Source organism: Gadus chalcogrammus, chromosome 17 (genome assembly GCF_026213295.1).
Source record: "Gadus chalcogrammus isolate NIFS_2021 chromosome 17, NIFS_Gcha_1.0, whole genome shotgun sequence".
In the NCBI taxonomy this organism is placed as follows: domain Eukaryota; kingdom Metazoa; phylum Chordata; class Actinopteri; order Gadiformes; family Gadidae; genus Gadus; species Gadus chalcogrammus.
In genome coordinates, this window is record NC_079428.1 from 7,046,494 (window position 1) to 7,058,968 (window position 12,475).

General features: G+C 48.2%; 1 protein-coding gene across 1 annotated transcript in view; it reads right to left on the reverse strand.

The window, feature by feature from the left end:
* LOC130370450 (fibroblast growth factor 11-like) overlaps positions 1–7,963 on the reverse strand; it is a 68,920-nt gene extending 60,957 nt beyond the window's left edge. Inside the window, exon 1 of the mRNA XM_056576204.1 lies at positions 7,771–7,963. Coding sequence (XP_056432179.1) covers positions 7,771–7,963 — 193 coding nt within the window. The remainder of the gene's footprint in view (positions 1–7,770) is intronic.
* Between the last annotated feature and the right edge of the window lie 4,512 nt (positions 7,964–12,475).

Sequence of the window (12,475 nt, forward strand, 5' to 3'; positions counted from 1 at the left end):
TTCGAATAGCGAAGTTCGTTTTGACAGCCCTAATACACACATACACAAACACACGCACACACACACACACGCAAACGCAGACACACGCAAACACGGACACTTACTCACACGCACAAAGAGAAACACACACACAAACACGGACACACACACACGAAAACACACACACACACGCACGCAAACACAGACACACACACTCAAACACACACACACGCAAACACAGACACACACAAACACAGACCCACACACAAAACATACTGTAGTAGCATACACACAAACAAAGCAGGACCAAATATATTCAGTGACTGTACAGAGTGGATGCACAAAACCACGGAGGAATTTATATCGCCATGTAAACAAACACAAACACACACACACAGTCCCTTGGTGAGGTGCATGTGCTGTCATTCTGTCATGTTTATCTCAGAAGGATACAAACAAGACACCAGGGGATTATTGGAGAGTAAGCTATAGAGTAGACATGTGCGACTCAGCAGGACTTTCAGTTTACAAATCTTTAGATAGGCACTCTATGAATGTTATTATTTATTTTTTGTATGTTTCGTTTTACGTTGCTTTACCATCTAAAGGAGAAGACTGAGGCTCCGACGCAACCACACTTTACACTACACTTCACACCTTACTACACCTCATAACTTATTACTTATTACCACCATCTTAGTTTATCTTATTATTCATTTATTTTATTTTATTATTATTTATTATTGTGATATATTCTGCTACTTATTTGACTTTTTTTTTATTTAATTTTTTTTACATATTTCCTTCCTAATACCCTCAGTCATTACAAAGCTTCTCAAATACTGCTGCTATCCAAACATTCCTGAAACGACCACAAATGACTGGACCATCCGATCGAATTATTTATTCATGGTAATGGCTAAATTTGGGTTTGGTCCATCTTTCATTTCATGGTTTAAATCGTACAATTTTTTATACCCCCGCCTCGGTGCGCACAAACTCAATCAGATTGTATTATTTTGTATTGCACAGAGGGACTTGGCAGGGATGCTGCCTTTCACAATTTGTGTTGAATGAATGATAACTTTTAAGTAGCTCTTTTATTGACCAAGTAATGCAGTAGCGTCCACACAAGTTACATTTTCTCAAGCATTTCTGAAGTTCCAGCGCAGCGGAGCTTTTTGCTAGGCTGGTCCTACCAGACTCTCGTACTTCATTTCATTTGCACAGAGAGTCTGGACCTACTCATTGGACAAACAATAACTCACATGAAGGCGGTTGTCTGTTGAAGTTTAAAACTATTGGATCTACCCAGTGCCGCTCTGGATCTGCCATAACCAATCGCTGACGTTTGGCCGGGAATCACGTTGCCCGCAGGCTGTAAACAAACCAATCACCGTGTGTGACGATGTCTGTCAACGAGAGCTGACTTTAACGTCTTGGTCTCAGCCACTCACTCTGTTCGCTGATTGGACGCAGAAAATGTAGACGGAGAAAACCCAGTAACATACCGCAGACCCAGACCTAGTACTGAATGGAAATTCAAATTGAGCGGAAGTACGTAGGCGGGCGGAGCCAGGCTAGCTTTTTGCTGCACTCTGAAATAAAACTCCAAAATGTCCGCCCAATCTGGCAACGCTGGCGATCCCCATGACGGCAGAGGGAGGGTTATTTTCATTTTGAAATAATATTAATTATAATGTGTAATTAAACAATATATATTACTGATGGCAAATTCTAATCTTAAAGACAATAATACAGTTTTTCTCCTTTTCGGATGGTGTCCGGTGAAATCACAACCACGGCTTCACTCCTCGTCGGTTAGTGCATCCAATCGCACAGCAACTATCTGGCATATCGTTTCCACCTCAAAATACAAACTTTTGTTTCGTATGGTAAAACTGGCGATGTCCTGGCAGATCCTCGATTAGGTTACTAAGTTTCGTTGCTAGAGAACGTTGTTCTTGCCCGCCAGCCAGTCGTCGTGACGTCACATGCAAAGTTAATTTGAAATACTGCAGAAATATCATGATATTCCTACAAACCATTTTTTCAAATATTTCCAGGTCTTAGTTTTAGTATTGGTAAGCTGCACTTTCCATTTTCAACCACCTACGAATTCAATGAATGTAATACTGAAATTTGACCCTTCTGGGAAAGGGAGGCTTTGTAAAACGTGTAAAAGCATACAATACATCAGCGCCCCCACTCGTTGGATTTTGCTAAGCTGGCAAGGGAAGTCGGACTTGGACGTTTTACTCTCTGATGAGGTTACGTTTTAAAACGTATACATACCACCTCTTTCTGCATAAAACTCAGTCTCCTCCAATTCAAAGTCTTACATCGATGACACTATTCAAATGAGAAATTGGCCAAAATACTGTATACTCTGGCACCAACCCTGAGTGGCCGAGCTATCGGCAGAGTCCGCCAGGTCCCAGGCTGTGCACTTAACAAGGTAACTTTTAGGTGAGGAGTTTTGAAGTAATCTCCTACATTTGCTGTGCGGCAGTAGATCCTAGCCCCATCATTGCTGTCTTTGGGCTGTCTCTGTCTGAAGATAAACCTACTGTATAGGCCACTGTAAACGCCACAGCATTTGTTACGCTGCTGTCCCGGAGGCTAATTATTTTGCAATGGAAGTCGGTGAAGCCACATTGTTTAATCAATGGGTTAGGGAAGTACTCTCTATGATTCCCTTAGTGATATTGAGATATCTGAATGCCTACCGGGGTAGTGTATTAAAACCTGGGCGCTCTTTGTGGAATTGGTCGAAAGAATACCCTTAACTTTCTATAATTGTCTCTTACGCACTTCAATACACATGAGATAGCCAGTTGTTGGATCCAATAATATATAATGTTATACAATGCTCCCATTGCAAATGCTGCTAAACAATGAACAAATCACACACACACACACACACACACACACACACACACACACACACACACACACACACACACACACACACACACACACACACACACACACACACACACACACACAGACAGGGAGGCAGCCACACATGCACATGCACATGCTAAACAAGCACAATTTTATGTCCTCGGCACACACCCCACATAAACTATCATGACATCTTGTGTGTGTGTGTGTGTGTGTGTGTGTGTGTGTGTGTGTGTGTCCTTAGAGCATAGCTGTGTGTGTGTGGGTGAATATGGTGTACCTGCCTGTACTGTTTTATGCAATGATAGTGCTATGGCTAAGTAACCTTGTGCGTCTGTGTGTCTCCAGAAGCTTCACTGTGTGTGTGTGTGTGTGTGTGTGTGTGTGTGTGTGTGTGTGTGTGTGTGTGTGTGTGTGTGTGTGTGTGTGTGTGTGTGTGTGTGTGTGTGTGTGTGTGTGTGTGTGTGTGTGTGACGTCTTTGTATGTGTGTGAATGTTACAGTGTGTCTTCATGGTATGTGTCTACATGCATGTGTGTGTGAGGCAGGCTGACCTTGTAATGAGCTGAATTGTCTCTGGTGCTGAGGTTGCCATTAGTATGGGTTAGGCAAAGGGTTAGAAGGTGTGTGTGTGTGTGTGTGTGTGTGTGTGTGTGTGTGTGTGTGTGTGTGTGTGTGTGTGTGTGTGTGTGTGTGTGTGTGTGTGTGTGTGTGTGTGTGTGTGTGTGTGTGTGTGTGAGAGAGTGTGTGGAAATGAGTAGCAGTGAGGGCAGGGGAGGTGATGATACCCACACATATGTCCCCCCATACACATGCACACGTATCTCCCCCATACACATCCACACACACACACACACACACACACACACACACACACACACACACACACACACACACACACACACACACACACACACACACACACACACACACACACACACACACACACACACACCTTCTCCGTCTCTGACCCTCCAGCATCCCAGATGGCCTACCGGATCATTCTACACACAATCTTAGCCATGGGTCAACTGAGGCCCCAGGCACACAAATTTAACCTAGCCGGCGCAACCTTGCAGCGAAAGGTCAGAAATATTGGTTGTCTAGTCACAGACACACACACACACACTCACACTCACACACACAGCCACACAAATTCACACAAGTGAGAATAATGAAGACACACACTGCCACATACGGTACTTACCACTGACCCCTCTAAATCACAACCCCTATGGTTATACCCCCCTTCCTCCCCCTTTCTCTCTCTCTTCCTTTCGTTCTCTTTTCGTCCTCCTCGTAAGCCATCTCTCTTTGCTTTCTGCTGACAGGCAAAACAGGAGAGAGAGAGAGAGAGAGAGAGAGAGAGAGAGAGAGAGAGAGAGAGAGAGAGAGAGAGAGAGAGAGAGAGAGAGAGAGAGAGAGAGAGAGAGAGAGAGAGAGAGAGAGAGAGAGAGAGAGAGAGAGAGAGGAGAGAGAGAGAGAGAGAGAGAGAGAGAGAGAGAGAGAGAGACCAATCAATGGACAGGTAGAAATACATGAAGATGCTGTACCACCCCCAATGTAGTAATTTACCATGATCAACCTGGCGCTCACAGGTAATAAATGCCATGGCAACACACACACAAACAAGGGAGGTAAGTGGCAAAGCTGTACTTATGCAGCAAAGATTTAGGTGAGAGCAAGTGGTGTAATGGAGGTGTCACACGCACACACACACACGCACAAAAGCACCCACCCACATACAGTACACAACATTTATTTAATATTATTATATTGATCTATATTATCATCATCTCAATATAAATGATTATCAGGAGCATCAATGATGAGTAATATTTGACTGCATTGATCCAACCCTCGAAAATAACAATGTTCATTTTGTCCGGAACTAGGCAACGAGGGCCTGGGGAGAAGTAGGAATCCTATTCATCACCGTCATACATCAGCTCAGCAAGTCCTCCTCCCGTCCACCACGGAGCCACCGTGAGTCCACTCATCAAATCCACGCCAACACGGACATATTCCAAACCGCTTGACTGCATCGCAATACTTTACCTTCTACAACACACACACAAGTACACACACAAACACGCATACACACACACACACACTCAAACAAATACACACACGGATACGCACACACACAAATACACACACAAATACACACACACATGCACACACGCACTTACCACAACACAAATACACACACCAGAACTCGCAAATGCACACACACACACGAATACACACACACATGCACACACACATGCACACACGCACTTACTACAACACAAATACACACACCAGAACTCGCAAATGCACACACACACACACACACACACACACACACACACACACACACACACACACACACACACACACACACACACAAAGACTCAAACAAATACAAACACACACCACAACAAACAAACACACACACACACACACCAGAACATGCAGTCACGTCACAAACGCTACCAGACACCAGTTCCATATACTCTTAACAGGTAAGTGGAGAGGCGTGCAGTATCGGATGGTGCCGGTCTAGATTAGAAAAACCCCTATCAAGGCACACCTTGATAGGGGTTTTTAGGTTAGCAGGGAGGTTAGCCTGGCCCTTAATACCAGAACGTCCAAGGAGAACATAAGTGGACACTGTCAATACTGAGCACCAATGCTGTGTTGATCACAGCAGTGTTTTCCTTAACAGCCATTTGATGCAGAAAGGAAAATATAGCAGAGCCGGAGTAGTGGATCCCGAATGTCTGCAGTGTGACCCGCAGGCTGCGTCCTGGAGCGAGATGCCTAACTTGCTTATCAGTGACAGGTTTCAGAATAAAAGAGAATTATATATGTCGTCTTTAAGAGGCTTGGACGAAATTGACTACAAGTCTCAAAATGTCCTAACAGCTATCAATGAAAGCTGTCTACATTTGGTTTGGATAAAGGTTTGTGCTAAGACTTAAGTTATTTTTAAATATTGAAAGAAAGTTTTTAATAATAATGAGGTTATTCATTTCTGTGTGTGTGAGAGAGAGTGTGCGTGTCTGTGTGTGTGTATGTGGGACTCTTCGGCCGTCACGCAGCACCGCTTACACAGCATATTCTGTGTTCTCTGTCACAAACATAATATTGTTACGCTGACTGTAACCACAGAGCAAACTGCAATATCGCCCAAACTTATTCACACCAGAAAAAAACCAAAAACATTTGAATTCCCCAGCTGCTACCACCAGCATGTCGCTGTAATATCATGAATAACAAAAAAAAAGGAAAACAAAACAGTTACAACAGTCTCATGAAAGGCAAGATCTGCCGACCCCACCCCGGCCACACACCCACCATGGTATTTTGTGATTCATCGTCAATGAATCATTTTGCAATTACATTGATTATGCAACAGACACAAAGACAAATTAGGCCAACCTCTGTTTCCCCACTCGCCTTCAGGGGACAATAGTGGGGTTGGGGGGGGGGGGTGGGCTGGGGAGGAGGGAGTAATGGGGGTCCCAGAATGGCCAATGAGGCTTTCTGGACGTTTTAATGTCACCGTAAATCACCTGGCTAACACACCGAGTTCATTCTATGCGTGTTTTTGAGCACGTTAGCCTGCGAGTCGACGGAGACTATGGTTATATAGGGGCGTGCAGGGGTGCACAGAGAGGCACACATGCGCACCACATATACCAACGCACACACAAACACGATGTGTCTGTGTGTCGTGATGGCCAGAAAGACGACACACACGCCTAATCTAATATAAAACAGGTAGCGCACACATGAAGGCACACACACAAACCACACCCACACTAACCTAGTATATAATAGGTTTGGGGGCCAACGCTTGCATGCAACCCATACACATCTGCAATAACGGTCTTACTGCCAGCATAACAGTGTGTGTGTGTGTGTGTGTGTGTGTGTGTGTGTGTGTGTGTGTGTGTGTGTGTGTGTGTGTGTGTGTGTGTGTGTGTGTGTGTGTGTGTGTGTGTGTGTGTGTGTGTGCGCGTGCGCGTGTGTGTATTTGAGTGTGCGTGAATCTGTGTCTATGTGCATGTGTGTGTGCGCATCCACTTGTTTATCAGGCCAAATGAATCCAAATCCTGTCCCATCTGACCTTTACACACACACACACACACACACACACACACACACACACACACACACACACACACACACACACACACACACACACACACGCGTTCTGCGGAGGCTGAGGGGGATGTAACCCCCCCCCCAGAGTGTTTCTGGGAAGTTTCCCAACATTCCGATTAAGTTGCGAACGAAGAAATTACAGGCGGTGGACGTTCGCGATGTTCGGTACGGGGGGAGGGCGGATTAATGGAGATGTCCGGCCGAAGCCAAGATCCAAAAATCCAGTTATCAATCGTGAGCCGAGCAAGCGGGGCTGAGGCAGAGCCCTGGAGGAGGTCAGGGGACAGCCAGGGGAGGGGTGGAGGAGGAGCAGGGCGTGCGGTGCGGGGTTAAGGACACACGGCGCTGGTGCATCAACACGACCAGGGCTCAACCCGGGTTACGCCAGCTGCCCAACCGCCCGTTAATCAGATGAGGTCTGCTGAGGGCAGAGCGAATGCGTTGATGGACTGGCTTTCCATGAGACACATCCTAACACCGTCACATCTATCTTTCAGCAGAGGAAGAATGTTGCCGCTTTTCTTTGAGAGACATCTCATCGACCTTGGTATTGGACTCTTTCTGTGCTCAAATTCTCCCCAACACCAAACGGCCCTCTGTATCTGACGCAATCCACTGGCCCCTGCATTCGGCGCACATTCTTACGACGAATTAAGTGCAGTGCAGCCCTTGTGTGTGTGTGTTTTGCGTGGATGTGGGTGTGTTTGGAAGCTCTTGTTCCCGGACTCACCCGGTCTTTTGTCCATCTTTCTCCCTCGACTGCCACATAGTCGAACCTTGGAGATCAAGATGAGGATCTGCTTCTGGCACAGCGACTTGTTGCTCTTGGGGCAGGGCTTGCGCTTGTTGGCGATCTGCCGGTTTGCCTGCGGGTCCTTGACCTCCCGCCGCTGCCGGATGAGTGAGCTGGCGAGGGCGGCCATCTTGTTGGCCCCTCAGGTGCAGAGGGTCCGGCGGCGCACAGGTGTCGGGGGGTTCCGTGGGCCACCCCCCTGCCCGCTGACCCAGGGCGACGGGAGCGGTGCTTGAGGCTGGAGGCAGGGGGGGGGGGGGGGGGGGGGGGGCGGGCGGCGGTGGTGGGGCAGGCGGTGGTGGAGGCAGAGACGTCCGGGGGGAAGGGGTTGGTGAGAGGAGGGCGGGGGGGGGGGGGGAGACGGAGAGGAAAGATTGAGAGAGAGAGAGAGAGAGAGAGGGAATGAAAGAGATAAAGAGATGGAAAGAACTAGAAAAGGAAGGAAAGGCAGAAAAGAGTTTGGAAGAAAGAAAGGCAGGAAAGAATCAAAGAGAAAGAAAGAGAAATGGGGCTACCTGTATCAATAAAAGAAGACCAAAAGCGTCCAGGGAACACAAAGTCCTGTACGGTGGGTCCAGCGGTGATGCCCGTACGCGACGGCCAGTCCTAGGAGGTCCTGATCTAGCGCCAGCTGTCACCTCCTCGCCCGTCCACCGTATCGCTCTCAGCTGCTCAGCCCCGGCCGGGCCGTGTCTCCGTCTCCGTCTGGGCTCCGGTTCCGACGGCTCCGATCACGGCCACTCATGTCCCGTCACAATATCCACCGCGGTCAGAGTAGCAGGGGCCTAGCGTCCCAGCGGTGTAGCGTCTGTCTCCCACCCCCCCCCCCCTTCACCCCCCCTCCGCCCCCCGCCCTCTGGTGCCTCCGTCGTCCCCTCGTCTGTCAACACCCTGCGAGCGTCCCCACGCTCCTCAGTCCTATACCTCTGGAACGTGCCGGGGGGGCTGGAAGTTGCACCTGACAGTCCTGGGACGAGGGGATCTCACGGCAGGACCTCCAGAATACAGACGGGAAAGATTTGAACTGGGAACCAGGAACCCCCGGCTGGGAGAGATCCACCTAGAGTCCGGCTCTCTTCAGTCCCTGGAAGAATGACTGGTCGCACTACCGGGCAGAGCAGTGTGAGACTGTCCCGTCTTCTGGTGGGCTAAAGGTTGACGAGACGTCGAACGAGGCGCCGGCCGCTGCCCACGTCGTTGGGGACGCACCGCGACCTGGCTCTCCCCTCCTCTCTGTCTCTCTCTCTCTCACCTAGGAACACCTCCAGCTCCGACCGACAAGACGAGACACAGATAAGAGGGAGAGGAGATGGGGTGGTGGTGGTGGTGGGGGGGAGGGTTTGGGGGGGGGCTGGGGGAGGATTGAGACGGGACCGGGGCTAGTCGAAAAATTTACCCAGAGCTTCCGGCGGCTGGTGGGACGTCTTCGGACGGGTGAAGAAATGCAAAAAAATCCTTCTTCGTTTCTTTTGCGTTTCTTCCTCTTCGCCTGGTGTCACCCCTTTGCTCTCACCTGAAGAGACCGACAGAGAGAGAGAGAGAGAGCAGAGGAGGACCGAAAGAGCAAGGGAGACAGAGAGAGAGAGATAAGGGGGAGAGAGGGAGAGGTTTGATGAATCTACCGGCTTTTCCCACCGACAGGGGTGACATTCATGTATGAGAGCGCAGCGGAAGAGAGGGAGGAAGAGGAAGAGAGAGGGGGAGAGTAGAGAGGCTGAGAGAGTGAGGGAGAGATACAGTGAGTGTGAGGGAGAGAGAGGAGGAGTACAGAGAGAGTGAGGGAGAAAGAGAGGAGATTGGCAGTGCAGAGTCTATCCGCTCTTGTTCGCCCTCATCTATCTCTCTCTCCCCCCTCTTGCTCTGTCTCTCTCTCTCTCTCTCCCCGTCTCTCTCTCTCTCCCCCTTTCTGTCTCTCTCTCGCTGGTGCGCAACGCAGAGCCGTCAGAGTCTGTCCTTCAGCCAAACAGCGGAGAGGACAGGTGATCACCGGGCGAGAGAGGCAACATTTAATGAATGAAACGAGTGAGAGTCAGCAGAGCGGGAGAGCAAGAGAGGGACACACACACACACACACACACACACACACACAGACAGACAGTGACAGAGGGACGGACACAGAGGGGAAGAGACAGGGAGGAGAGGTAGAGTGACAGGGAGAGAGAGAGAGAGAGAGAGGGGGAGAGAGAGAGAGAGAGAGAGAGAGGAAAGCCTTGTCCTACTGTTGATGCAGGAGTCAGTGTGAGTGTGAGTTCCGTTCCAGTTGCCACGGCAGCAGCAGCAGCAGTGGTGGCGGTGGCAGTTGAAGTGGTGATGAAGAGGAAGAGGAAGAAAGAGGATGCAGTTGTTCTGTGTTTCTAGTCGGCTCCCCTTCGCTACGCTTACAGATGCCCCGCTCCTGGCTTCTATCTGTGGGTGTGCGCTTGTGTGTGTCTGTGTGAGTGTGCGTTTGTGTGTTTGTGTTAGAATCTCCGTTAACAAGGTACTGGAGCTGTCTGTGTGTGTATGTAGTGCTCAGACAGAAGCAGTCTGGAGATCTGTGTGTGCGTGTGTGTGTGCGCGTCTGCGCATGTGGCGTGTGTGTGAGTGTGTTGCCGGATGAGGTCTGGGAGCGCACTTCACAATCTCTCCTTCGCTCCTCCACTCAGACCCGAGACACACGCTCACACATGCCAGCACACACCCTCCCTCCCTCCTTTAATTCATTTCCCTCTCTGTTTCTCTGACTCCGCCCCCTCCAGTCTGACTCCTCCTCCACCTCTCTGCTGTCTGGTCTTTCAAACTCCATTCATCCTTTACCTCGCACGCTCTATCTCTGCCTCGCTCTGTCACCAGCATACTAAACGTCCCCGTGGAACAAGTAAGGCGTTGAGGCTTTCGCTCAAAACGAGGCGTTTTGAGCACATTTCTTTTTGCAAATATGTCCTTTTGCAAGGCTTAGGGCTATTGGAAAACCAATTATCAGTTGTCTGATAGCTGACGCCCAATAGCTGATTTCTTTTAACAATTGAAAATAAAAGAGGTGTGGGCTGGCTGACACACTGAAGATGATCACCTTCGTCTTCATTTCCCAGAGATGGTATGGTGCGGTGTAATGGGGTAAAACACACACACCACACACACCCATCCCCATCACATGTAGACAGATACATCATACATGTTGTCCTCTAGCTGTATCTTGTCATTGCTTCCCCCTGTGGCCAACAAAACCAATTACAAACATGATGCCCTTTGTCCTCACTGACAAAACACACACACACACACACCCACGCACGTATGCGCACACACACACACACACACACACACACACACACACACACACACACACACACACACACACACACACACACACACACACACACACACACACACACACACACACACACACACACACACACACACACAATTCCAGAGTCAGACCCATCCAAAGGAAATTTTAAAACCCACACCTATTAAAAATGAAATGATTGGCATGAGATGTACGGCTAACCAATGGCATGGAGGCACTGGGCGTGGCGGATAATCATAATTAAATTCCAATAACACCCCTTCCCCCAAAATCCAGAATTTGCAACAGAAGCCGTAAAACTATTATTTGAACAACCCAATTAAAACTCAAACTATAGTACATTTCAGCAAATAGCAACTTAACTGTAGTCGTGGCTTGATAAGGACTTATGGTGCGTTTTAATATCCATCCGTCTCGGAGGTCCGAGGACGTTGCCTAGCGACACGCACAAACACGCCCCTTTTCCTCGGACGGCGATCTCGCCATCTCGGTTGAACTCAGTGGTGACCGAGCGAAATTCCGAGACAGAATTCAAGATGGCTGCGCCCATTGGGACTTGAAGTATGAACTGTTTTCATTGTGCTTGGACCACTTTGGTGGTTTAAATGGTAATTTCAATCACTCGTATTACTGCAATACCTTACTGCGTCCGTATCTCTGCCTATGTACACAAAAATATTGTATTTGTGTACAGCACTTTGGTCAACTACTGTTGTTTTAAATGTGCTATATAAATAAACTTGACTATGGCCTATAGCCTACTTATATTGGATTGCCTGGTCCTCTGCCAATGCTACCGCGATAACAGCTTTCCGGGTGGCGTCCATGTTTTCCTCCAACGACCGAGCGAAATAATAAAACGCTTGAAGTGTGGGCGTGGCGTCAGATCCGAGATCCGAGTCGGTTCGCAGAGAATACTCGAAAGCAGCTTTAAACATATAGTGGGGAGTGTCAGAGCCTAACCAAATACCTAATATCATAATTGTTGCCCCATACCCCAGAAGCTCCTGTTGATATTTACAATGATCTGATATAGAAATAATCATTAAGAATTACAGGGCTCAGGATTTGTAGTCAGTGCGCCCAAATATTGAAATGGTTAAACCTGCACTATGTAACTTTTCCACTAGAGCTAATAACTCTATTAAACAAGAATCTACAATTTCAGAACTAGAAAAGTTTCCAAGAATAATACGCCGATCTACAAGTCAATCCGTAAAGTGAGTTTTTCACGATAAAGCATTTTCATTTATTCTGATAAACCTTTTGACATTAACAGTCATCTGAAAATGGTGCAGCCACAACTTAAGTCACTAGAGAGGCTGCTGATAATAATCAGCCTACATAATGCAGGTT